At 34.4% G+C, this 23,645-nt stretch overlaps 2 protein-coding genes across 3 annotated transcripts in view; both read left to right on the plus strand.

The window, feature by feature from the left end:
- The first annotated feature begins 664 nt into the window (after positions 1-664).
- On the plus strand, positions 665-18,876 carry LOC125670811 (nucleolar protein 11-like). 2 transcript variants are annotated; one of them, XM_048906197.2, is made up of 16 exons: positions 665-829; positions 4,231-4,344; positions 4,661-4,717; positions 6,622-6,819; positions 6,921-7,062; positions 7,343-7,495; positions 7,673-7,755; positions 7,902-8,069; positions 8,236-8,298; positions 9,687-9,874; positions 10,484-10,609; positions 10,764-10,862; positions 13,483-13,561; positions 13,672-13,746; positions 17,814-17,921; positions 18,724-18,876. In XM_048906197.2, the coding sequence occupies exons 1-16, from the start codon at positions 695-697 to the stop codon at positions 18,844-18,846; spliced, it is 1,911 nt and encodes a 636-aa protein (XP_048762154.1). In that variant the 5' UTR covers positions 665-694; the 3' UTR covers positions 18,847-18,876. The 2 variants fall into 2 exon arrangements, with proteins under 2 accessions (XP_048762154.1, XP_056018887.1); XM_056162912.1 differs by lacking the exons at positions 17,814-17,921; positions 18,724-18,876 and adding an exon at positions 16,452-17,807 and having other exon boundaries at positions 674-829.
- A 1,427-nt stretch (positions 18,877-20,303) lies between these two features.
- Positions 20,304-23,645, plus strand: part of LOC125668691 (titin-like) — a 63,734-nt gene continuing 60,392 nt past the window's right edge. The window contains exons 1-2 of the mRNA XM_048903037.2: positions 20,304-21,175; positions 21,881-21,973. Of these exons, the coding sequence (XP_048758994.2) occupies positions 21,157-21,175; positions 21,881-21,973 (112 nt within the window). The 5' untranslated portion in view covers positions 20,304-21,156. The remainder of the gene's footprint in view (positions 21,176-21,880; positions 21,974-23,645) is intronic.

Here is a 23,645-nt window from a genome sequence, read left to right on the forward strand (position 1 = left end):
GTAACTCATCTTCAACAGTAGTTTGACAAAACTGACATAAACGACGTTGTTTTGGGATACTTGGTTTTGAATATCTATCAGTTTCTAAAGGGTGAGCAGATATCCTTAGCTTTGTTAATTTAGAGCGTACTACTTTTGCAATTGGAAATTTCAAATAGTATTGTAATTCATAGTTCTTCATAATTTTACTGTAGAAGAGTAATTTCCCACGTTTAGAGAATTCAGTGTTTTGAAGTTGCATGTTAATATTATCAATATAGTAATTCTTCAAGTAATTGTAAAATGTGTTTGCATGGAAGATTTAGTTTATTTCTTAATTTTTTATTTGTCCCAGCCAATTTCCCTGTATGCCAATTTCCCTGTATGCCAGTATCATAAACGTTATCGTCTTCCAATTTGGCAGCCAGAAGTACTGGATTTTTAATACCATTTTCATCACCACAGCTTTTTAGTCTTTTGTAATATTTAAACATAGAGAGGAGAGCATTAAAGCAGATGGGAAATGTTATATAGTGCACTCAAATCAGAACAATATTTTAGGGTATCCAAAATCTAAACACAATTGGTGTCATATAGAATAATTCTAAAATTTTCTGTTTTGCGTTATAAGTTAAAAAAAAACCACATGACGCTATATTAACGTACGAGTTACTAATAAACGAACGTACCGAAATTCAGTGCGAAATGAATAAAGATGGCAGCCTCCTTAGAAGAACCTGTCGTGCTAGCCGATGATATAAAAGACCACACTATTCTATATGTAAACGCTTCCTGCACTGAAGGAAACGTAATCGTGACCCAAAATCCAAACTTGATAAACATTTACAAGGTACATTTGTTTTTCATGTGGGATAAACAGTTAACTTATATCCAGAATTTCCTCCAAATGATTTGCGACTAGTATGTTCTATATTTGCACTATGGTTGTGTATATAGAAATTATTACCTGGATGGTGCACGATGATCGTATGTATATGGCACTCACTAGACCTTCACACCACATACTGTTACTTTCGCATTTAAAACATGGATGACACAGTCACACTTCACCCTGCTTTTAAAAGGAATGCCCCCCCCCCTCCTTTTATTTAACACATTCACACTTCTCTCTTTTCCCTGTTGTTTTCCTTTCCGTTAGCGTCAGAATAATAATTCTTTTTATTGTTTATTTGTATTCCCTGGTTTTAAATATGACAATATTGCTACCAGAAGTATGAATCAGCTGTTGGGGTAAAATGGGAACATGGTAATATGTCTTACAGCGTGACCGTGTTTGAGGGCGAAGCAAAAAATTTTGGTATTAGTATCTAGATCCATAACAGGACAAAAAATGTTCCGAAATATTAGCACCTAAAGTGTGAGGACAGGGCTCAATCAAAGCATTCTAACGTTAGACATTTTTGATCCACCTATTCATTGAACGCGGGAAACGCTATGCAACTGATGTAAACAGTGCATTGTGACGTCATATTCAGCGTCGGTGTTTAGCAAATACACAAACATAGGAAACGTTGTGCAATTCACGTTAGTCATATAGTGATTATATATGATTAAGAAAATAAGATTTACATGCTTTTATGGATTTTATGTAACATCTCAGAACGACGTGAACATGGGTATACGAGATTCAAAATGGAGAAATACCAAAATGGAGAAATACATGTCCACGCGGTAGTATTCGAATCGATGCCATTGGGACCAAAATTTTCAAGTTCCAATTAAACATGTATATACGTGTTACCTATAGGGAGAGCTCCGCTCTCACGGCCCTTTGGGCCGTGAGAGGGCTTCACCCTGTAATATTTAAATAGTGAATATTTTGCATCTAAATAATTCTTGAATATTTACTGATAATGCATTTACAATGTGTATTCATTATCTAGACCTATTTTTACCTTTCTTGCTTTTTGATATATAGCAAACTTCAGAGATACCAAGTTGAAACATCTTGTAATGGATTGTATACTGCACTAAATACCTATAGTATTCAAATATTCTAAAATAGAATTTTGAAATGTAATCACCAGGATAATGTTACTCACAAATGTATAGCAATACAACAGTGTATACTGGGCTTACTAGATACAACACATTTTTACAATATGATTTTATTTTGGTTTACACAGTGAATGCAATTTATGTATTAGTATGGATAACAGGTACTAATTGTTGATTTTGCCAGATCCTTAAATTCCCGTCATCAACTTTTTTGGTCACCTGATTCATTTAGGTGACCTATTGCGATTAATGATTGTCCGTCATCTGTGATGCGTTAACATTTGAACGTGATAAACTTTTTCTCTAAAAGTATGTGGCCATATTTCATCAAATTTGGTATGGAACATATTTGGGATAAAGGGAACTAAAACTGAATTTTATGGTCACTGCTCCCATAGAGCCTGAGGGTGGGGTCAAAAATGTAAAAAGAAATTATGCAATCTTTAAAAATTGTCTTCTTAATCTAGGGATGTATAGTAGACAAATTATAATATAGTCATGATGAGCAAGGATGCCTATACCAAATCTGAAAATAAGGGTCAGAGGTTCTAGTGATAGGTTGGGGATTTATGACGTGTTAAGGGAAATGATATAATCACTTTCAAAATCTTTCTTTACCTCTGCACAGCTTGAAGAAAAACTATATGCATAACATGAAGCCCTATAGCAAATTTATGAAGTTCATTACCTTTGGGCCAAAGGTTCATGCACTAGGATAGGAACCTATTGGGTATATGAGGAAAATACATTTTATATTTTGATATCATGTTTTTTAGTTCTATGAATTGTGAAGAAATACTATGAGCATAGTTTTAAAAAATATGTGGAGCTTTCTTTCAAAAGTGTGAAATTCCCAACCCCTTCCCCTTGACCTGAGGTCTGGCTTTAATTAGGACAGGGCCCAAATGAGTATATAGTGAAAATATATTTATTTAACCTTTGAAAATTGTGTTTTCTACATCTGTGTTTTATGAAAATATACTTAATGTATGGTTATGAAGATCATATAGTCCTCTACCAATACTGGAAAACTCCCTACACCTGCATCAGGGGTTCAAGCTCCAGAGCAGAGTTAAACAGTTAAAAGAGTGATGAACATCCTCTTTACTTGGGTGCATTGTGACAAAATACTATATGTATATGGGGACGAAAAGCGTGAAGTCTACTACAACAATTGTGCTCTTCATGATCCCATGACTAGTTACCGAGGATTCTGGGAGTGACAATCATTTAGTGAAAATACAGTACATGAATTTTTGAAAATGCTCTTTTACTCTTGGACATGGAAAGCCACATCATTTAATTATGTTTTTAGAATAGAAAAACAAACAGTTTCTCCCATCAAAAAGCTTGAATTAACGTTTTTGAAAAGGTGCCGCGAGTAGGTAGGAATACATATCTAACAATGAAAACAACAACAAAACGGCATGGCTGTGCATTCGGGTCAGGTAGTTACTATGCAGAATTAAATGGATTATATGCCAAATTAAAGGTGCAATGGTTAAAAGCTAGATTAGATATAAAGGAAGAGAACAAGTAGTGACTGGATTTATGTTGGAAGAGATGTTGAACATTGGTGGTGTCGTAGGAACGGTGGAATGCAACTCGGCTCCATTTCAATATCAAGTAAAAAAGCTCAACACCTCTTCATCTAAAATGCGCTAGTTGACTGAGCCTCATATAACGCAGCAGACGATACATACCGGGAACTCGTGTAATCTGTCTACTTCTACCAGTCAGTGGTCTACGTCATCAAGTTCACTATTCTGCCACGTCATCACTAAGCCTATGTTGTTTCTTTAAATTAATTTGTATTTCATTCGTACAACATTGGTTGTGTTTATTTTTGATAGCAATGAAAAACAAAAATCAAACGAATGCATTTGGTTTATAATACTTGTGTGGAAATTCCCGATCAATAAATAACGCTAAAATTAGAATGGGGAAGATGCATTCCAGAGAAAAGTAGTCCTGTGTGTTTAGTGCAGATGAACTCCAAAGGAATGAGGAATAAAATGAATTTTTCATCCAATCAGCATCATTGTTAAGTCATCACTTTAAAAGTTATTAAATGAGTTACTTAATAACCTTTTTTTTAACAGCTGATTTCAACAGTTCTGTAATAATCAAATTATTAGACTTGTTAGTGTATAGAATTATTCAGTCCTAATCTACATCACAAGGGTTAGCAATATTTAATTATGTAGTACATATATACTACTTTTTTTTCAGATTGATGATCAGAAAGCTCTACAGAGCTGGTCGACTAAACACAATGAGCACATTACAAGTCCAGTGATTTGGAGTGAATTTGACAAGAAATATATCGCGGTGATCAACAAGAAGGTCAGACAGTATTTTATAAATGAATCTTGTTTACAAAATCTGTATTTTCAAATAGGCAATGTTAGATAAAAAGTGAAATAAAAGTTCTAATATAAATCTGATATTTGGTAGATTTGGTTTTGGCATAGTATTATATGTAAAACATCTGTAAATATTAACAATGATTAAAAAAAATGTGAATTCAAAATGCACATTGTCTTGTGTTCCCTTTAATGTAAAGTTCTCTTCAGAAATGCAACACTTTTCTGTTACATTTGGTTGAAATATTGTTTTTTTTTTCATGATTTTTTCCATTTCTGGTACATTTATCTTTTAGACTGTCAGGACTTGGGGAGAAGAAGAACAGGATTTTGAGAAGTCAACCACAAAAAATGTAAATTTTAATAGTTATACCTTTTATTTACATGTCAATAATTACTACATATTGGTAATTGCATTTTAGGTTATTAATCAACATTTTATTAGCTCATCTGAGTTGAAAGCTCAAAGGAGCTTTTTTTGATAAAAAATTGTCTATTGACTGAATGTCGTCTGTAAACGTTTCACATGTTCAACTTCTCAAGCACCCCAATGCCAATTCCAACTTGGCACAAAGCATCCTTGAGTGAAAGGGATGCAAGTTTGTTAAAATGAGGAAACCCACTCTTCTTCCAATGCGAGATTATTACATGTATGTCTCCCCTCTTCCAGGGGGAGACATTGTTTTTGTACTTTCTGTCCTTCCGTCTGTCTGTCACAAAATCTTGTGAACGTTTTTCCTCCTATATGTCTTATCGGATAGACTTGAAACTTTGTACAATGATACATTACCATTTGTAGATGTGCATGTTGTTGGGACGGGAGGATACAATTATTTTCCTAAAGTTATAGTGGATTTAAGAGCAGTGAAGTATGTAAAATAGCTTGTGAACACTTCTCCTATATAGTTTATCTGATAGATTTCAAACTTTGAACAATGCTTCATTGCCATTTGCAGATGTGCATATTGTCAGAACAGGAGGATTCAATTATCTTTCTAAAAGTTAAAGTGGATCTAAGAGGGGTGGAGGATGTTAAAATAGCTTGTAAACACTTTTCCTCTTATATGGTTTATCCGATAGATTTGAGAATTTGTACAATGCTTCAATGCCATTTGTAGATGTGCATATTGTAGGGACAGGATGATCCAATTGTTATCCTTAAAGTTATAGTGAATCTGAGGGGTGGAGGGTGTAAAATAGTATCCTCCTTTATATGGCTTATTGGAGTTCATTATGTATATGTCCCTGCCCATGCTTTCTCCATACCATGCAGTACATAAAGGGGAGGAGGTTTCATTTGGTGCACTTCCAATTTGGGGAGCTGGGGAGACATTTGTTTTTCATAAAAACAATCTCTAGTTAAACAGTATCATTTAGTGAAAAAACAAAAAGGTGGGGTGATTTAAAAATGTGTTTTAGAATCACTGGACCATAAAAGCTATAACTTGCCTAGAAATACCCTTATATAATGAAGATTCTGTAAAGATCTTCTCAAGAACCACAAGCTTGTCAAATTGATTTAAGAGCACCCTCATTTAGGATAGACTCAACTGTGTTCACACCATAGCCCCAGGTTTCGGGGATGTGTGTTCATTATTAGTATTTAATGCGTTACATGGGGAAAATGCAGCAGCTCATATGAACCATATGGCCTATATGCTCCTCTTAGTTTTTATGCCCCCGAGATTGAAGATCAGGGGGCATATTGTTTTTGTCCTGTATGTCATTCTGTAATTCTGTCTGAAACTTTAACCTTGCTAATAACTTTTGAACAGTAAATGATAGAGCTTTGATATTTCACATGAGTATTCCTTATGACAAGACCTTTCCTTGGGTACGAGCATTTTTTGACCCTGTGACCTTGACTTTGGAGTTTGACCTACTTTTTGAAAACTTAAACCTTGCTAATAACTTTTGAACAGTAAGTGATAGAGCTTTGATATTTCACATGAGTATTCCTTATGACAAAACCTTTCCGTTGGTACTAAACCTTTTGACCTTGACATTTGACCTACTTTAAAAAAAATTGACCTTGGTCATAAGTTCTAAATGGTAATATTACAGCTTTCATATTGTATATGAGCATTTAATTCTTGTGACAAGATCTTTCTACTGGTACCAAGATATTTGTCCTTGTGACCTTGGCCATCTTCGGAATTGGCCATCATCGGGGGCATTTGTGTTTCACAAACACATCTTGTTTTAGCATAAAATGGTAATATGCATGCATCATAAAATGAATGTCATTTTCACCCAGGCAAAACATGCAATAAAGAGGATCCTGCCAAACGACAGTACAAGTCCAGTTGTTGTTTATAACAATGGGGCTGTTGCATTCCTCAGTAAGATCAAGGAGGCAAGAGAAGGTCCTCTGTCTGGTAATGACAATATCGTGTTCTGTGATCTAGTGAAGATTGATTCGGATGTGTGTGTACTCTGTCTAGCACAGCAGGAGGTAAGAATTTCAGTGGAACCAAAGGAAGAAATTCTAAATTTAGAGCTCTAAATGATACATGATGAGTGTGTAGAGGACTACATGACACAAACTATTTTTAGAATCAGCTACAGCTGATGAGTCACTGGTACAAAAATGAGGAGTGGATCCAACATACTCATCAGGTAGAGATGGCTGTAAACACAGAATTTGTCAGTTGCCACACAATCTCCAGCGGAACCAGTGTTAGAATATTCATTCTATGTAAGTACACAGTAGATGATGCTGTTGCTGAACTTTAAGAAACAAAGGCAAAACAAAGAGAATGTATGTAAATCATAAATACTGTAACTTATTCACAATTGTGAGGAGATGTTTTAAACATCACATTGATTGGAATTCTGGTAAAAATGGTATCTGTCACTGTGGGCGTTAACAGAACTTTCGTAAATTTTTAACTTTTGAACTTCTTAACACTTTATAAAGCTGTTTATGAATAGTGAAGATAGTTACACAACATTTAAAATATCAATTTTTTTTAAAGGTTTGAATGGTGATTTGTTATGTCAGACTTTGTCATTCCATCAGTGTACATCACAAGTGTTGCAGACTATTTCTGGAGTTACCAAGGCAACCAGAATGGTTGCACTAAACTCTACTCATATTGTGCTAGCAGCCACTTCCAAAGACAACCAAGGTAGGTACATAGGTGAATATTGAAACAGCAGTGATTAGGTGTGACATTATCACACTCAGTCTTGTTTTACTAGGTTTTAAGGTATGTGTGGATGTGACAGGCTTGAAAGACCATCTAATTTTTTGGCTAAATTGAACAAAAGAATGTAATAAGCAAAAAATGTGATTTACTTTTCAGAAATTGTTGGAATATATGACATAAAATTTGGAGCATATGAGATTTGGAAGAATTTACCAACTCCAAGGAAATCATCTATTAAAGTACAGTAACATTAAATATATATGTGCAAAATAAAAATATAATTAAAAACATGTTGATATGTGAAGAATTAAGAAATGGACTGAAGAAAATGTTTTTGTAAATTCTAATGCTTCTTAAGTAATTGATGTATACATTTTGCCTTCAGTTGTTTGTTCTGCATGGGCACCTGTTCATGTTGTGCCACAGAACCCTGTATATGTATTCCTACTCCTGCCACCCCTCCACATTATCCAGCATTCTGGGTCATCAACGGGTCAACACCCATCTCCAAACAGAGGCCACACCTCCAGGTCCAATGTCCTGGTCCAAATCAGTAGGTTCACTTGTGAAAGAATCTACCTTACCAATTCCTTATACTGAATGAGTTTCTGTTATTTCAAAGATATTAAGATATGTGACAATATGAAAGATGGTTCAAGATTCATATCATCCTAGTGTCCTTTCATAATATGAAATGCTCATGATTTTTTATTTTTTAGAAGTCACCATCCACCAGTAGTAAGGCAAACAAGCTGTTTACAGAGTTGCATAATGTGTATTTGGTAAGTAGACGGGGCAGTGACATAATCTGACAAAGTTTTGGGGTCTAATTTATTCCTTTTCCAGCTATTCTGACATTAGGTTAAGACTTAAGAAATTAAAGATGTATGCTTCTTAGGTTGCAGAGTTTTACTGTGTTTGGCAGATTTCATTTTAACATCATAGTTTAATTCTGTACTCCTTACTGTTTGATTAAAAATTTTAAAAAAAAGTTCATTGCACTATATTATAAAATATTATCAAAAAATATATTTTTGAAAATTGATACATGTAAATGAAAAGAAAGAAGCAATGATATCAATCAAAAAGTTAAGAAAATGGGGGAAGGAGAATGGTGCAAAAAATTTATCTCTCCTTTAAAAACAATTTTAGAATAAAAATGTGTAGGCTACAGGTCCAAATATCATATAGAGGGATTTCTCTGAATGATTAAAATCTACTCAAACTTGCATTGACAGATTCACCAGTGTGTAGTGTGTGCCAAATAGAAAATGAAACAGTCAATCATTTCTTTGTAGATTCTGTTGGGTATTTAGACACTGTAAGAGGTTACATAAAATAATAGTACTTGTAAGCAATACTTTATTTGTTTGTAAATATGAAAGTGTACATTAACAAATTTAAAGAGAGGAAGATGCCTATTGTTTTTCAAGGTCAAAGGTCAAGCTCATAGTATCAGTTAATAGGAAAATCTTGTAGGCAGAATACAAACCAAACGATTGGGGCTAGGACCATCAAACTTGGTACACATACTCCTTGTGCAAAGTGGAGTATGCCTGTTTATTCTCAAGGTCAAGGTCATAGTATCACTTAGTAGTAGAAAAACCTTGTTTTCATTTTCCAAATTTTAGGATGTAATGATATTTCATGAGTTTCAAAAGGGGGGGGGGGTTGACTTTGGAAATTTTCATAGTAAGACAGACATTTTATAAATAAACTTTATTCACATATTTAAAAGTGCAAAAAAGTTCCAACTGATATAAGATAGATATTATGAAATTAGATGTTACTCAATTATGGACTATTTATTCTATGATACAGAGATTTAGTCATTTCTGATTATAACAAGTTTATATTTGCAACAGCTAAATGTTGAATTTAAAATGCAAAAAAGTCACATTCAATGCCATATGGCTCATTGATAAGCATATTGATTATCACTTTTCTCTGTAATTTTGTAATTCAATATATATATATATATATAGAGAGAGAGAGAGAGAGAGAGAGAGAGAGAGAGAGAATTTAAAAGATATGATTTGCAAAATTTTCTTGTGACTTTCATATTCAGCAACAAACATCCTTAATGTTTATGTACATGTATTATAAATTTTCAGTAGAATGACTTAACTAATTATGGAATGACTTAACTAATTATGGTTTGATTTTGAAGACCAAGACACAGAATGAATTTGAGAAGAAATTTTTAAGTATCTTGAAAAGCCATGGAAATGATCTAGAAGGGCTGATGAGTGAAACATCCACCATGGAGCAGATTGTGCGGAGGTGTGTGACCAGTGAAAAGTTCTGGCCACACAGCATTCTAGATCAACTTTTAGTACACAGACTGGTCCCTCATAGGTCAGTATCAGGTCCTAGTCATGTCAGCTCAAATACAATAATGTCAGTGTCAGCATTACATGTAAGTGTATGTATATGCTTGAGAATATCATGCATTTTAAATGTGTGTCAAAGTTTTATCTCCTTTGTGTTGAAATGGAGTATGTGCTTTCTCACTATCGATCGACTGAGAGAATTTATGGAGAATGTGCTTTCTCTATCGATCGACTGAGAGAATTTGTGGAGAATGTGCTTTCTCACTATCAATCGACTGAGAGAATTTGTGGAGAATGTGCTTTCTCACTATCGATCGACTGAGAGAATTTATGGAGAATGTGCTTTCTCACCATCGATCAACTGAGAGAATTTGTGGAGAATGTGCTTTCTCACTATTGATCGACTGAGAGTCTGGTACTTTTAAGTCTGAATATTTCTTGAAGTCTTTTTTTCTTATTCTTTTTTTAAGAGTAACATTATGTAATGAATTTAAAACCTCAATATATGCACAAATTATGCAATGTTTTAATGGACAGAAACCTCATGTATCTCAAAAATTCTGTCAAATCTTAGCAATGTACACACTTTGGTCCATACAGATTTGAATGAGTAGTACATGTATGTATTTTCCAGGTGTATTAATGATATAGCAGAGGGGCTAACTAAACATGAAGATGTGGCTCTACTTCTGCAGTGCCTCAATGCTGTCGGTGATATTCCAGAAGAATCACTCTGTGTTTTCACAAATTTCATTCTCAGGCAAGTATCTATTCATCATCAGTTAGTAAAAGAGGAAGTGAGTTAACATATTAAAGAAATGAAGTAATGTGGATTCTTTCTGTTGATTTGTTATCTAATTTACCAGCTTCAATGGCTATTTTAAAAATGTTTTGTATTGTCTTTAAATTTACAGTGCTGAAGACTCTAAAGTAATTGAGGCAGTGAAAAGAGATGGGTTCTCAGTGACCAGCAAAAGCAGCCAACCTATTTCAGAGAGCAAAGGTCACATAATGTATCCTTTGTCACTCAATAATTCTTTACTAGTATAACTAGTGGGAGAATTGGTTTCTTCTCTGGTTATGTTTTAGGTACTTGTAGTGATATAAAACTTGTGTGTAGTTTTATTTAACACAGATACTTTCTCAACTGTTCCAAGGTTGACTTTTACAAGACTTATGGCCCTTTGTATTAAAAAACTTTTTATCACTTTCTTTATGCTAATTCTTTTAGATAATGATATGAAACTGACTATGTGGTATCTTAGTGAACAACTACATGACTGTTGACCTTTAGAAGAGTTATAGCCCTTTATATCAAACTCTCTTTTTGTTGTCAAGTTGGTAGCTTATGGTTGGCCCACTTTTATGAAAATAAGACTATTGACCTTTAGTATGTAAAACTTCTATGGTACCAATTTTGATGCACCAGATGCGCATTTCGACAAATAATGTCTCTTCATTGATGCTCAAGCTGAAATTGTGGAAATTCGAAATGACAAAAAACTTGTAAGAGCTAAAAGGAAATTTAAGAGTGCCAAAAAACTGGAGCCAAATTCGTCCAAGGATCAGAGCTATGCACGAGGGAGATATCATCCTTAATTTTGAAATGAATTTCTAAATTTTATCCCAGCAATTAAATAGGCATCCGTATTTTCAAGTTAGTAACGAATACTTAGCTACTGGGCTGTAGAGACCCTCGGGGACTAACAGTCCACCAGCAGAGGCCTCGACCCAGGGGTCATAATGTAAAACTTCTACGGTACCAATTTTGATGCATAAAAAGTATAAAATTCATTTTCATCACTTTGGGATGGTGGGTTATATATTGTGTTGGAATGCCTCAGAAATGAGAATGCATAAATAAAGGAAATAGAAATATAAATTATGATTTTTAAAAAAAAAAAAAGGACTTCTGTAATTACCCAAGCAAATGGCTGAATAAGATGATGGTATATCATGTTTTCTGAAAACACTATGTTACAAAATTCTATCTTTCTTCTTTAACGAAATAGAATAAGTTCTGACCAGACATAGGTATCTTTTGACACCATCTTTATTTGAAATTATGTATTTCATTTTGAAGCAAAATTCCCCAAAACAATTATGCGTAATTTCCCATTGTTTCTAGTTCTAGCATGTGGAGGCCGTTTCAACATGGGTTTTGCTGAACCCCCCTAAATCCTAATCTTGAAAGCTAACAAAAACAGACAGTCAGTTTCTTAAATCTTTTCTTTCCACATAGTGTCTTTGTTCCCACAGCACATGGACCAGTCCAACATCATAACTTTCTTCATTTTCCTTTTTAACCCTTTACATAGCAGAATGATTATTGCATTTTCTGTAAATTTACAACATATAGTATTGCATTTTCTATATAGATGCATAAAAATGCATATCTGCCATGTAAGGGTTTAATGATCTAAAATTTTCAAAAATATTTCATTTTACAGATATTTAAAAAATAAACCATTTAGATTTTGCATCCTATCGTTGATTATTCAGAGGAACTTGCATACGAGATATCTTTAACATGCCATTTAAAACAATGATTTAACACTTTTTGGAGTACTCTTTTTAATTTCTCTAAAGTCTAGAGTACTCTCCTTAACCTCTCTAACATCTAGAGTACTCCTCTACTTAACTTCTCTAATGTCTTGAGTACTCTCCTCAACATCTCTAACATTTAGAGTACTCTCCTTAACTTTTCTAACATCTAGAGTACTCTCCTCAACATCTCTAACATTTAGAGTACTCTCCTTAACTTTTCTAACATTTAGAGTACTTTCCTCAACATCTCTAACATCTAGAGTACTCTCCTTAACTTTTCTAACATTTAGAGTACTCTCCTTAACTTTTCTAACATCTAGAGTACTCTCCTTAACTTTTCTAACATTTAGAGTACTCTCCTTAACTTTTCTAACATTTAGAGTACTCTCCTCAACATCTCTAACATCTACAGTACTCTCCTTAACTTTTCTAAGTCTAGAGTACTCTCCTTAACTTTTCTAACATCTACAGTACTCTCCTTAACTTCTCTAGTGTAGAGTACTCTCCTCAACATCTCTAACATTTAGAGTACTCTCCTTAACTTTTCTAACATTTAGAGTACTCTCCTCAACATCTCTAACATCTACAGTACTCTCCTTAACTTCTCTAAGTCTAGAGTACTCTCCTTAACTTCTCTAACATCTAGAGTACTCTCCTTAACTTTTCTAACATTTAGAGTACTCTCCTTAACTTTTCTAACATCTAGAGTACTCTCCTTAACTTTTCTAACATCTACAGTACTCTCCTTAACTTTTCTAACATTTAGAGTACTCTCCTTAACTTTTCTAACATTTAGAGTACTCTCCTCAACATCTCTAAGTCTAGAGTACTCTCCCTAACTTCTCTGAAATATATGAGTATTAAACTTCTCAAGAGTTCTTTCCTTAACACTTAGACTTTAGGGTACTTTCTTTAAGATCTCTAGATTCTAGAGTTATATCAATATTTTTATTTAGAAGAATCTAGAGTGATATCATTATTTTCTCTAGAAGAATCTATAGTAATGTCCTTAACTTTTCTGGAGGATATAAATACTCTCCATAACATTTCTAGAGTATAAAAGTACTCTCCTTAACTTCTCATTAGAAATAAGATTGTCAGGAAGTCATACAATGATACTTTCATGATCGAGTGTCTTCACAGAGTTACCTTCAACAATGTTTTGGTAAGATACAAATAATATAATGCTATTAGAATATGTTGCAAATGATGGTACTTTGATATTTCAGGATATTTAGAGTATATATCGTGATATCAAAATAACATATCTTGTAGGTATTGTTGGAGTATCTGTGTTATTTGATCAATAACCTGGACACTAAAGGCAGCTCTGCACCCGATCTCACTCAGGTACTATAAGGTGACCTAAGGCACTATGTAAATCTTCAATAATTGTGCATGCCATTTATGTAAAATAGATTTTAGAACCGGAGCATTTTTGTTCTTGTAAACTGGGAATGTGTATCATGAAATGTTATCTGTATAACTCATGTTAGCTTTTATGCTTAGTTATGTCAGTCTATTCACTTGTCATGTTTTTTAACTGCATTTCTAGAACCAATGAACCAATTTCAATGGCATGTTTTGTAAAGCATTTTTCTATTAAATCTCCTTCCATTCATACAAATGTAAGGCAATACCTTTAGAATGGAAGATAATTTAAAAATGTAAAGAGATAGTGAAAATAGGGTAAAGTCCCATATAACCACTAGATCAGACATGGAAAAGCATGTATAATTAGACCAAATTAAAATTCTCTGGTTTAAGTTCCTCTCCGACCTTGCATGATGACCCCAGACTCAAAAATAAATAATGGACTTCGACTTAGTTCAGTTTTGTTACAAAAATGTCAGCTTAAATTTAGGTCTGACATCTTTTAAATGCTTGACATTCAAACATTTGACAGACATTGATTATCGAGTACCATTTTCTTTTTTGGTTTGCTACAATGAAGTCTATAACAGATAACTATCAAATATATAGTGTTGCTGATTTATTCTTAGACTAAAGAATCAAGGACAGCATAACTGAGATGTATGTTTAGGCAATACAAATCGTGCAAATAGAAACACCTCATGTTTTTTCTTTGACAAACTATTTCGTGCTATCGAGGAAAAGAAGTGACAGAAAACTATAAATATGCAACTCACCCTGGCTAATATTTGGTACTGGGGTATTTCACTCAACACAACAATATTCATTTCATGGCCTTTAAGTGGTTTAAGTAATGGCACCCAATGCCAGAGTAAGGCAGAAACAGAGTTTGCAGAGGTGTTCAAATTTCATACTCTTTCTTAGGAACAACAAGGCTACTGTTTGTCAATTAACCATCTAGGGTACCATTAAAGCCATCTAGGGTACCATTAAAGCCAAAGTTTGACCCATGGCAGCTAGGATAAAGCCTGAATGTGGGTCATATCATATTTTGGAAAACTTTAAAACATCTTCTCAAGAATAACAAGATTGGAATTTGTTACTGGTAAATTAATGTCATCCAAAAGCATTGTAGTGTGAATTCATTTCCTGAAATCCTTCGACTAAGTTCAGGCAACAGAAGACTTCCAAATCCATCAGAATTTGGAAGTGTGCACTTTAGATTTTGAGCCATGATTAATCTACCTTAAACTATTTAGTATGAGACAATGAACCACCATGTTCATTTACATTACCAAAGCAAATTATTTTTCTGTAAATTGGCAAATGTTTCAGCTGATTATCTGTGTGAATCAAGAGACTATACTAAGGCATGGTTTTCATTTTTATACGCCCGTCTTTAGACGGGACGTATTATGGTACAGCGACGTCTGTCTGTCCATCCGTCCGTCCGTTCGGGGTTTTCTCTTTATATTGATTGATTGTATATTGCTTAACGTCTCACTCGAGAATTTTTCACTCATATGGAGACGTCACCAAGCCCGGTGAAGGGCTTCAAATTTAGGCCTATGCTTGGCGCTTACAGCCATTGAGCAGTGAGGGTTCTTTAGCGTGCAACACCTATTGTGACACGGGTCATCCGTTTTTAAGGTCATCTCCGAGGACCCGTGACATTCACATCTGATGCCGAGCGTTTGGCGATGGAACTGTCACTACCTGATTTAACAACTTAGGTTTTTCTCTTTATTGATCCATTTCGACCTTTTTTCCAGGAGTTTTGCCCCTTTATTTGGAAATAATTATTATATGGAGGGTACATAATATGTCCGCCCTACTCCTCCCACAGTTTTCAAATGAGAGCCTTCTTATTTTGTGGAGTGTTTGTATGGGTACTGAAGATGTGCATGTGGGATGGATTTTGATTTTCTACTATTTTTGAGAAAATTACAGGTTGTTGAACTTAGTCTATTTGGAAATTAATATTCTATGGAGGGTACATAATTTGTCTGCTCAACTCCTCCCACAGTTTTCAAGTGAGGACCATCTTATTTTGTGGAATGTTTGTATGGGTATTGAAGATGTGCATCTGGGGAAGGATTTTGATTTTCTTCCATGTTTGAAAAAATTACAGGTTGTTGAACTTGGTCCATTTTGAGGAAATCTCAATTTTTAAGCTAAGACCCTTTGTTCATATGAAAGTTTGTCACAGCCTCATGATGGCTGATACTACCTGAAGCAAAGCTATACAAATTATAGCACAAGAAAAACACCCCATGTAAGCATTTCACGGGCATATTATGTACCGTTTGCGGTACTCTTGTTGGTAAATAGACTACTTTTGAGGTCTTGTTTGAATCGTTGGACAATAACTGCCTAACTGGCAGTATAGTGTCCCATTTTCAATTACCATGACCTAATTGCACTGTTGTAAAACATGGCTTTCTTTCATTATACCATTGCACATTGTTTATCCTCTCTTACCCTCGATATGTGCTTAAATGTAGGATGGAATTCTTTGGTGTATATTATATGCAGTCCATGGTCTATAAGTTTCGTTTTTCAGTGAAAGTAAGGTGAACTGAGTGAGCTTTGTAGAGCCTCTGAGGTTTTGTATTGTAGATTGTGAATTTTGTCTGTGTACTGGTTGATGTAGCCCCCTGAGTTTTGTTTTTGTATTGTAGATTGTGAATTTTGTCTGTGTGCTGGTTGATGTAGCCCCCTGTTTGAGTTTTGTTTTTGTATTGTAGATTGTGAATTTTGTCTGTGTGCTGGTTGATGTAGCCCCCTGTTTGAGTTTTGTTTTTGTATTGTAGATTGTGAATTTTGTCTGTGTGCTGATTGATGTAGCCCCCTGTTTGAGTTTTGTTTTTGTATTGTAGATTGTGAATTTTGTCTGTGTGCTGTTTGATGTAGCCCCCTGTTTGAGTTTGTTTTTGTATTGTAGATTGTGAATTTTGTCTGTGTGCTGGTTGATGTAGCCCTTTGTTTGAGTTTGTTTTTGTATTGTAGATTGTGAATTTTGTCTGTGTGCTGGTTGATGTAGCCCCCTGTTTGAGTTTGTTTTTGTATTGTAGATTGTGAATTTTGTCTGTGTGCTGTTGATGTAGCCCTTTGTTTGAGTTTGTTTTTGTATTGTAGATTGTGAATTTTGTCTGTGTGCTGGTTGATGTAGCCCCCTGAGTTTTGTTTTTGTATTGTAGATTGAGAATTTTGTCTGTGTGCTGGTTGATGTAGCCCCCTGTTTGAGTTTTGTTTTTGTATTGTAGATTGTGAATTTTGTCTGTGTGCTGGTTGATGTAGCCCCCTGTTTGAGTTTGTTTTTGTATTGTAGATTGTGAATTTTGTCTGTGTGCTGGTTGATGTAGCCCTTTGTTTGAGTTTGTTTTTGTATTGTAGATTGTGAATTTTGTCTGTGTGCTGTTGATGTAGCCCTTTGTTTGAGTTTGTTTTTGTATTGTAGATTGTGAATTTTGTCTGTGTGCTGGTTGATGTAGCCCTTTGTTTGAGTTTGATTTTGTATTGTAGATTGTGAATTTTGTCTGTGTGCTGGTTGATGTAGCCCTTTGTTTGAGTTTGTTTTTGTATTGTAGATTGTGAATTTTGTCTGTGTGCTGTTGATGTAGCCCTTTGTTTGAGTTTTGTTTTTGTATTGTAGATTGTGAATTTTGTCTGTGTGCTGTTGATGTAGCCCTTTGTTTGAGTTTGTTTTTGTATTGTAGATTGTGAATTTTGTCTGTGTGCTGGTTGATGTAGCCCTTTGTTTGAGTTTGTTTTTGTATTGTAGATTGTGAATTTTGTCTGTGTGCTGGTTGATGTAGCCCTTTGTTTGAGTTTGTTTTTGTATTGTAGATTGTGAATTTTGTCTGTGTGCTGGTTGATGTAGCCCTTTGTTTGAGTTTGTTTTTGTATTGTAGATTGTGAATTTTGTCTGTGTGCTGTTGATGTAGCCCTTTGTTTGAGTTTGTTTTTGTATTGTAGATTGTGAATTTTGTCTGTGTACTGGTTGATGTAGCCCTTTGTTTGAGTTTGTTTTTGTATTGTAGATTGTGAATTTTGTCTGTGTGCTGGTTGATGCCCACTACCAGCAGCTTGTTATCTCCCCTGACTCCCATGATGTGTTGATCAATCTTCACAGGGCTATGGAAACCCAGGTAAATATCATGTGGTTAATGAGGAGGGAATGCCAAGGTCACTGTATTATATATGTAACTTAGCAAATTTTAATTGTACAGGTCTTTTCTGTTATACTTTGCATACAAGCTGTATAAAAAACAATTTAATGACAGCCTTTTTGGTCCTTGTAAAGCATGAGGATTTTAAAGAAAACCTAGATCTGATTTTATTTCATGCCTACTACAATTTCACAAATTTTTTCTGCAATATTTATGGTAATTTGGAGTGCCTGATATAAAAATTGATGCCACTTTTCAATTTCATGCAAATGTGCATTTAAAATACCTTTTTAATGCAATGTTTTGTTGTTTGCCGTTTAAGTGGCCAATACATTTAGGTTTATGGCAGTTAAATGAGCATTGACAAAATGCAAAACTTTCACTGTGATATCATAGTAGAATTATGCCTTGAGATTAATGTCAAATTTATGGCATAGATATGAAGTTTGTCAAAGTATAAAAAATGGTGGGATTCTGAATCTTTGGTCATTTATATCAAATTAAGAATAGCAAATAGATTGCTTTGGAATTTTTGTACTTGATTTTGAAAAAGCACAACTGTCATGGTTGGAAGTGTTAATATTGTTTTTTCCTTGTACAAATTATTTAAGTTCATTTTGAAAGTACATTCAATGGTAAAATACTTCCTCTGTTTTTGCAGCCACAAGGAAGGTTTTAGATTAACAATGCTCAGTGAATATTTAAAGCTACAGTATTGTATTTGTGCCATTGTTCATTACTTTAATATATCTTTTAATTCTTTATCTTGTATTATTTTTAGCGGGAATACTTTGCAGAGTTTCTGACGTTGGATGTTCTGCTAACTCAGCTAAAGAGGCAGTTTGCCATTCCACGCCCACGGGCCATAGGGAAATACTGCATAGAAGTTCTGCATGTTTATTAAATGATATAATAAAACATTCAAATGATTACATTGCACAGTATTATTGTTCATTTTAAAATGAATTGCATTTCTCATAAAAGTTGACATGAAGTGTGTGTGTAGATAGAGTGAGAGAGACAGAGTTATCTCTCTTTGTATCAACTCTGTGGTAGCTACATTACAAGATGAAATGTAATAATATCAATATTAATGAATCTGACAGTATAACTGATGACTTTAGATTTGATATAGCAGTTCATTGGTGACTGAAGCCAAAATTTGCTACCTCATAGCTGTCAAACATGTTATACATTGAAATGTTCCAGTTATGTTGCAAGGCCCAGTTTGCCCGTAGCTACATGTACATGCAAACGAAGCTGCATAATATATACAGACTAAGCAGAAATGTAAACTAAAAGAATTTTTTGAAGTTGCTGTACATTTGAGTTTGAGTACTGCTGATATTCTAGCTAATGTTTGTGCCCTCCCCTCCAAGTATAATCATATTGAACAGTCTTCCAATTACCCTTAAAGTAACTCCAATGGATTCTTTCTCTCTCTCTCTCTCTCAAGAAATGATTACAGATTAAATCATCATAGAGTGGAACCACTACTACACCCCCCACCACCCCCCCCCCCCCACCCCCCCACAATTTTTGTACCATTTATTGCAGTATGTCTCCCCTTCCCAGAAGTGGGACATATTGTTATAGTGTGAATTCTTCGTCTTCCAGTTCTCATACAAAGTTTTTTCTGAGCCTTAACTTTTTGGTTTTTTGACATGGACTTTTGATATTGGGTATGTGGATATATCATGATGAGACAGTGTGTCACATGCCATTTTTGATGGCCTTGACCTTTTACATAGAGGTCAAATAATAGAATTTTAAAGCATTTTTTGGGGTTCAGACTATAACTTTTTTGTCTTTTGACATAGGCCTTTGATATATATATGGCAGGGGCGGATCCAGGAATTGCGATTTAGGGGGATGCCACTTTATGAGGCAGCAGGACCCTGGTGGGGGTCCAGGGGGGCGGAGCCCCCGGAAGCTCCTGGATTTTACAGATTTTATGGGGCTTAAAATATTTCTCCTATTTAGTCATTTGTACTATTTTCTATCATTTTAATAAGGTGAAATTAATAAAATGACCCAAAATTTTAAAGGGTTTTTGGAAAAAATTAAGTTCTCCCAATAAAGTAATTCAAGAAATCAAAAGATTTTGTCATTTATTTCTCCGGGAGTGGAAGAAAGTATTGCTTTTTTTATCGTTTAGTACATTTTCCGAAACAAGATACCGCGATTTACCTTAAATTTGAAAATTTTAGGAAGGGGGGGCCCCCCCCCCTCTAAATCCGCCACTGTATGGTATGTGGGTATACCATAATAAAACAGTGTGTCTCGTGTCTTTTTTTATGATCTTGAACGTTTATAATAGAATTTTGGGGGCTTTTTTTTAGTCTGGGCCATTAACTTTTTTTTTGTCTTTGACATAGGCATTTGATTTTATTATGTAAGTTTAATTTACTACCATATGTTCTCAACACTGTTCCCTGGTTGAAGCACATATACATATAGGTGTGACTGTCATCAGTTTTAGCGTGCTAAAACAATTCTTCCTAGTTGTTATTGTAGTCTTGTACAAAAATGTAATCTTAGTTTAAAAAAAAAGGGGAGTGGGTGGGTGATTTTTAATCGTTTCGGCGTGATATACAGAGTTTGAAAAAAATCAGATTCACCTTGACCAGTAATAATGTGGGAACTGTTTTTCGTTAGGTCGTCTTGTATAGTGTCATTGGCCGCTAGCAACGGAGATACCATATCGCCATGAAAATAAACTACGAGGTAATCAAAATAGATCATTAACACATCGCTTAATCTCTGCGGCGTGGAGAATTCAAATTATTTGTCTTCCTAATACCAGGTATAACGCAAACGAGTTGAGGGGATAACGATTGGTACAATTAAGCTGTTAATAACAGCATTATTGACAAAGTGGGACACTTGCTACATAATAAATAAACATTTATGATTTACAACGGACAAAACCATTGTAAACAAAACATATTTCACACTCGTGTGTCAGCTGTGAATTTGGTTTTTCCCTTCACACTCTCGCGAGGCGGCGCATTTCACTTTAGAATTACACACTGGGATGTGCGCGACGATTTGACCATGCTTGGATAAACTCGAAAAAAAAAAAGGTTATGTTATGAATGGATTTACTACACAGGTAAACGTGGCCTAGAATTAGCAGTGTTTCTGCAATGGATTAATTCTAACATTGTGGATTTTCCCCCCCTCATCTGTAAATGAGAGATTCTGTGCAAACATGGAACAACAGGACTCAGGTGAGTGTGATAATTTACTGCGGGTCGGGATTTTCCGGGTAGCTGTCGTTGACACGGGTTTGTATAGGCACCTGTCCTCTCAGTGATTGACAGATTGGTTGTACACATGGAAATTGAAATGGTCAACGAAAAAAATCACTGTTCGTTTCCTTTGAAATTTCAAAAGATTTTCATAAAATTGTCCTGATTGATGTAAATTGTAATGTTGGTTATTCAAAATACCCAGCGTAAAAGTGAAATCTCAAGTTTACAAACGATTATGTATTTACGGTTAATTACACATTGAAATTCTATATGTTACAATACACACGGTTATTGCTAGTATCGTGAAGGCAAGGGAACCCAACTATTTCAATCTCGGAGAGAGAGAGAGTTTGATCAATATTTTGATGAATTTTTTGGTTTAAACATATTTTGTCTCATTTTTATATGACTTTGCTGTGAAATGTGTAAGGGGACAGGCTTCATTTAGATGTGAATTAGCAGTGTATAATCACTCAGTAAAACATGACATATCACAAAATCAATAGATAGCTCTTAAAACAAGAGTGATAGGTAGCTTAGCATAGTCAAGATGACTAGGGCCAGTAGGGGCTTCGTTAAACTTCTTTTACTGTATATATGACAGACACTGAAGACATAAATTTTTTTATTTTACTGTATATGACATACTGAAGTCATCATTTTTTTTTTATTTTACTGTAGAGGCAGAGTTGTGGCCAGAGTTGTCCTCATCAGAACTAATCCAAAATGCCATCTTGTTCTACAGCCAAGGTCCACTAAATGGACACCTCACAGGTCAGTCTTCTCAAGGGAAGAAGCTTTGCTTTTAGAAAATTTAAATATCTCTGTAGGATTAGGTTAACTATGAAGATTTTTCCCACATACATGTATATACATCTGGTGCACTCCCTGCAATGACACATTTTGAAATTGACTACAGATTGTACAATATGATGCATGAAATGCATGTACTGTGCAAATTGCTGTCATAGCAACATGTATGTCCTCTGAAACCAATGAAGTGCTTGGAGAATTCTAGTCCACACTAGTAATACTAGTACTGGTGTAACTGAATAATTAAAAGCATTTGAAAGAAATTTGGTTTCAGCGCTTTTTGATAGAACTTCTCAAATTTCGTATTGCGTGCAGTACTTAAATCACTTGTTCAAAGCGAACATAACATTTATAAAAAATTATATTTAATGTCAGTATGAATTTTTGTAAGTGTCTTGCTGACATAATTTCTGAATGATTTGCATGCAGCCTTTGTAGACTGGTCTGAATGTGCAATCTGTGTGGTAAATTTATATATTGTACATTTTGATAGTGACAGCTGTTGCCATGAATACATGTATGTTTTGGTGTTCTTGTACCTGTCTTACCAGGTGCCTGCTTCATTTTGAAAATACATTGAAGAAAGTACTCCGAGTGGTTGATGACCTTGCATAATCGTAAATAATCAAATAACCATTTCAATGGATTGATTATTTTTGGATTTTAATCATACATTAATGTGTTAGACAAGTTAGATAAGAAAAATAATTGGAAGATTTACAAAAGTTCAAGTTTTTTCCCCCCATTCCTGCATGCCTTACAGCATATAGGGATTAACAATGCATATGTTCTGAGAGTAAGCATATAGAATAGAATATGATTTATTTCCAAATTAGGGCCCTCTCGGGCATACAGCATACATGATTGTTAATGTTTCAATGTGCAATATTTATATATAAAAAAAATATATATATAACATTTGAATTGATAATTGTTTTCCTAACTTACAATATACTTTTATAATTTGAACACTTGAAAAGTTTTTTACCAACTTCTAATTTTCCACACACTAAGTATTAGTTTTTTTTCTTGATAATATTCTGAGTACATACTATCACATAACATATAAGAAATATAAGTAAATGCTTTAAGATAATACATTTATTGTTGAGATTCAGTTGGTTTTTAAAACGTTCCTCTTTTACAGAAATGAATTATTAATTAACTTGCTTTACATACACACACTGGTACATAGGACAAATATTTTGTATGAAATTCACATGGAACAAGGATGTTACGAGAATAAAATAAAACACTAGTGCAAGTTGCAATGGGGATGTAATGGTGAACTTCCTTGAAAGAGAACCTCAGGATATACAACCTGTTACGGGACTTTGTGTGTTTACAAGGTGTGCAGGCCTGTCTGTCATGTTCAGTTTGCAAAGTGAACAAGTTTTCCATCACCTCCAGTGGTTAATGTTAGGGCAGTCACCCTTCAATCACAATTTAAAGCTGTCATGAAGAAATGTTTCTAATAAAGCACCTTTTAGCTCACCTGAGCCATAGATTCAATCGTGTAAGCTTTTCTGGTAAAATCTTTAATAAAATATGTGTGCACATATGTTTATCTACAATTTGGAACATTTTCAGCTTTTTATCTGAAACTAAAGTACCAATTTCATCATCTTTGAGA

Source organism: Ostrea edulis, chromosome 4 (genome assembly GCF_947568905.1).
Source record: "Ostrea edulis chromosome 4, xbOstEdul1.1, whole genome shotgun sequence".
Lineage (NCBI taxonomy): Eukaryota > Metazoa > Mollusca > Bivalvia > Ostreida > Ostreidae > Ostrea > Ostrea edulis.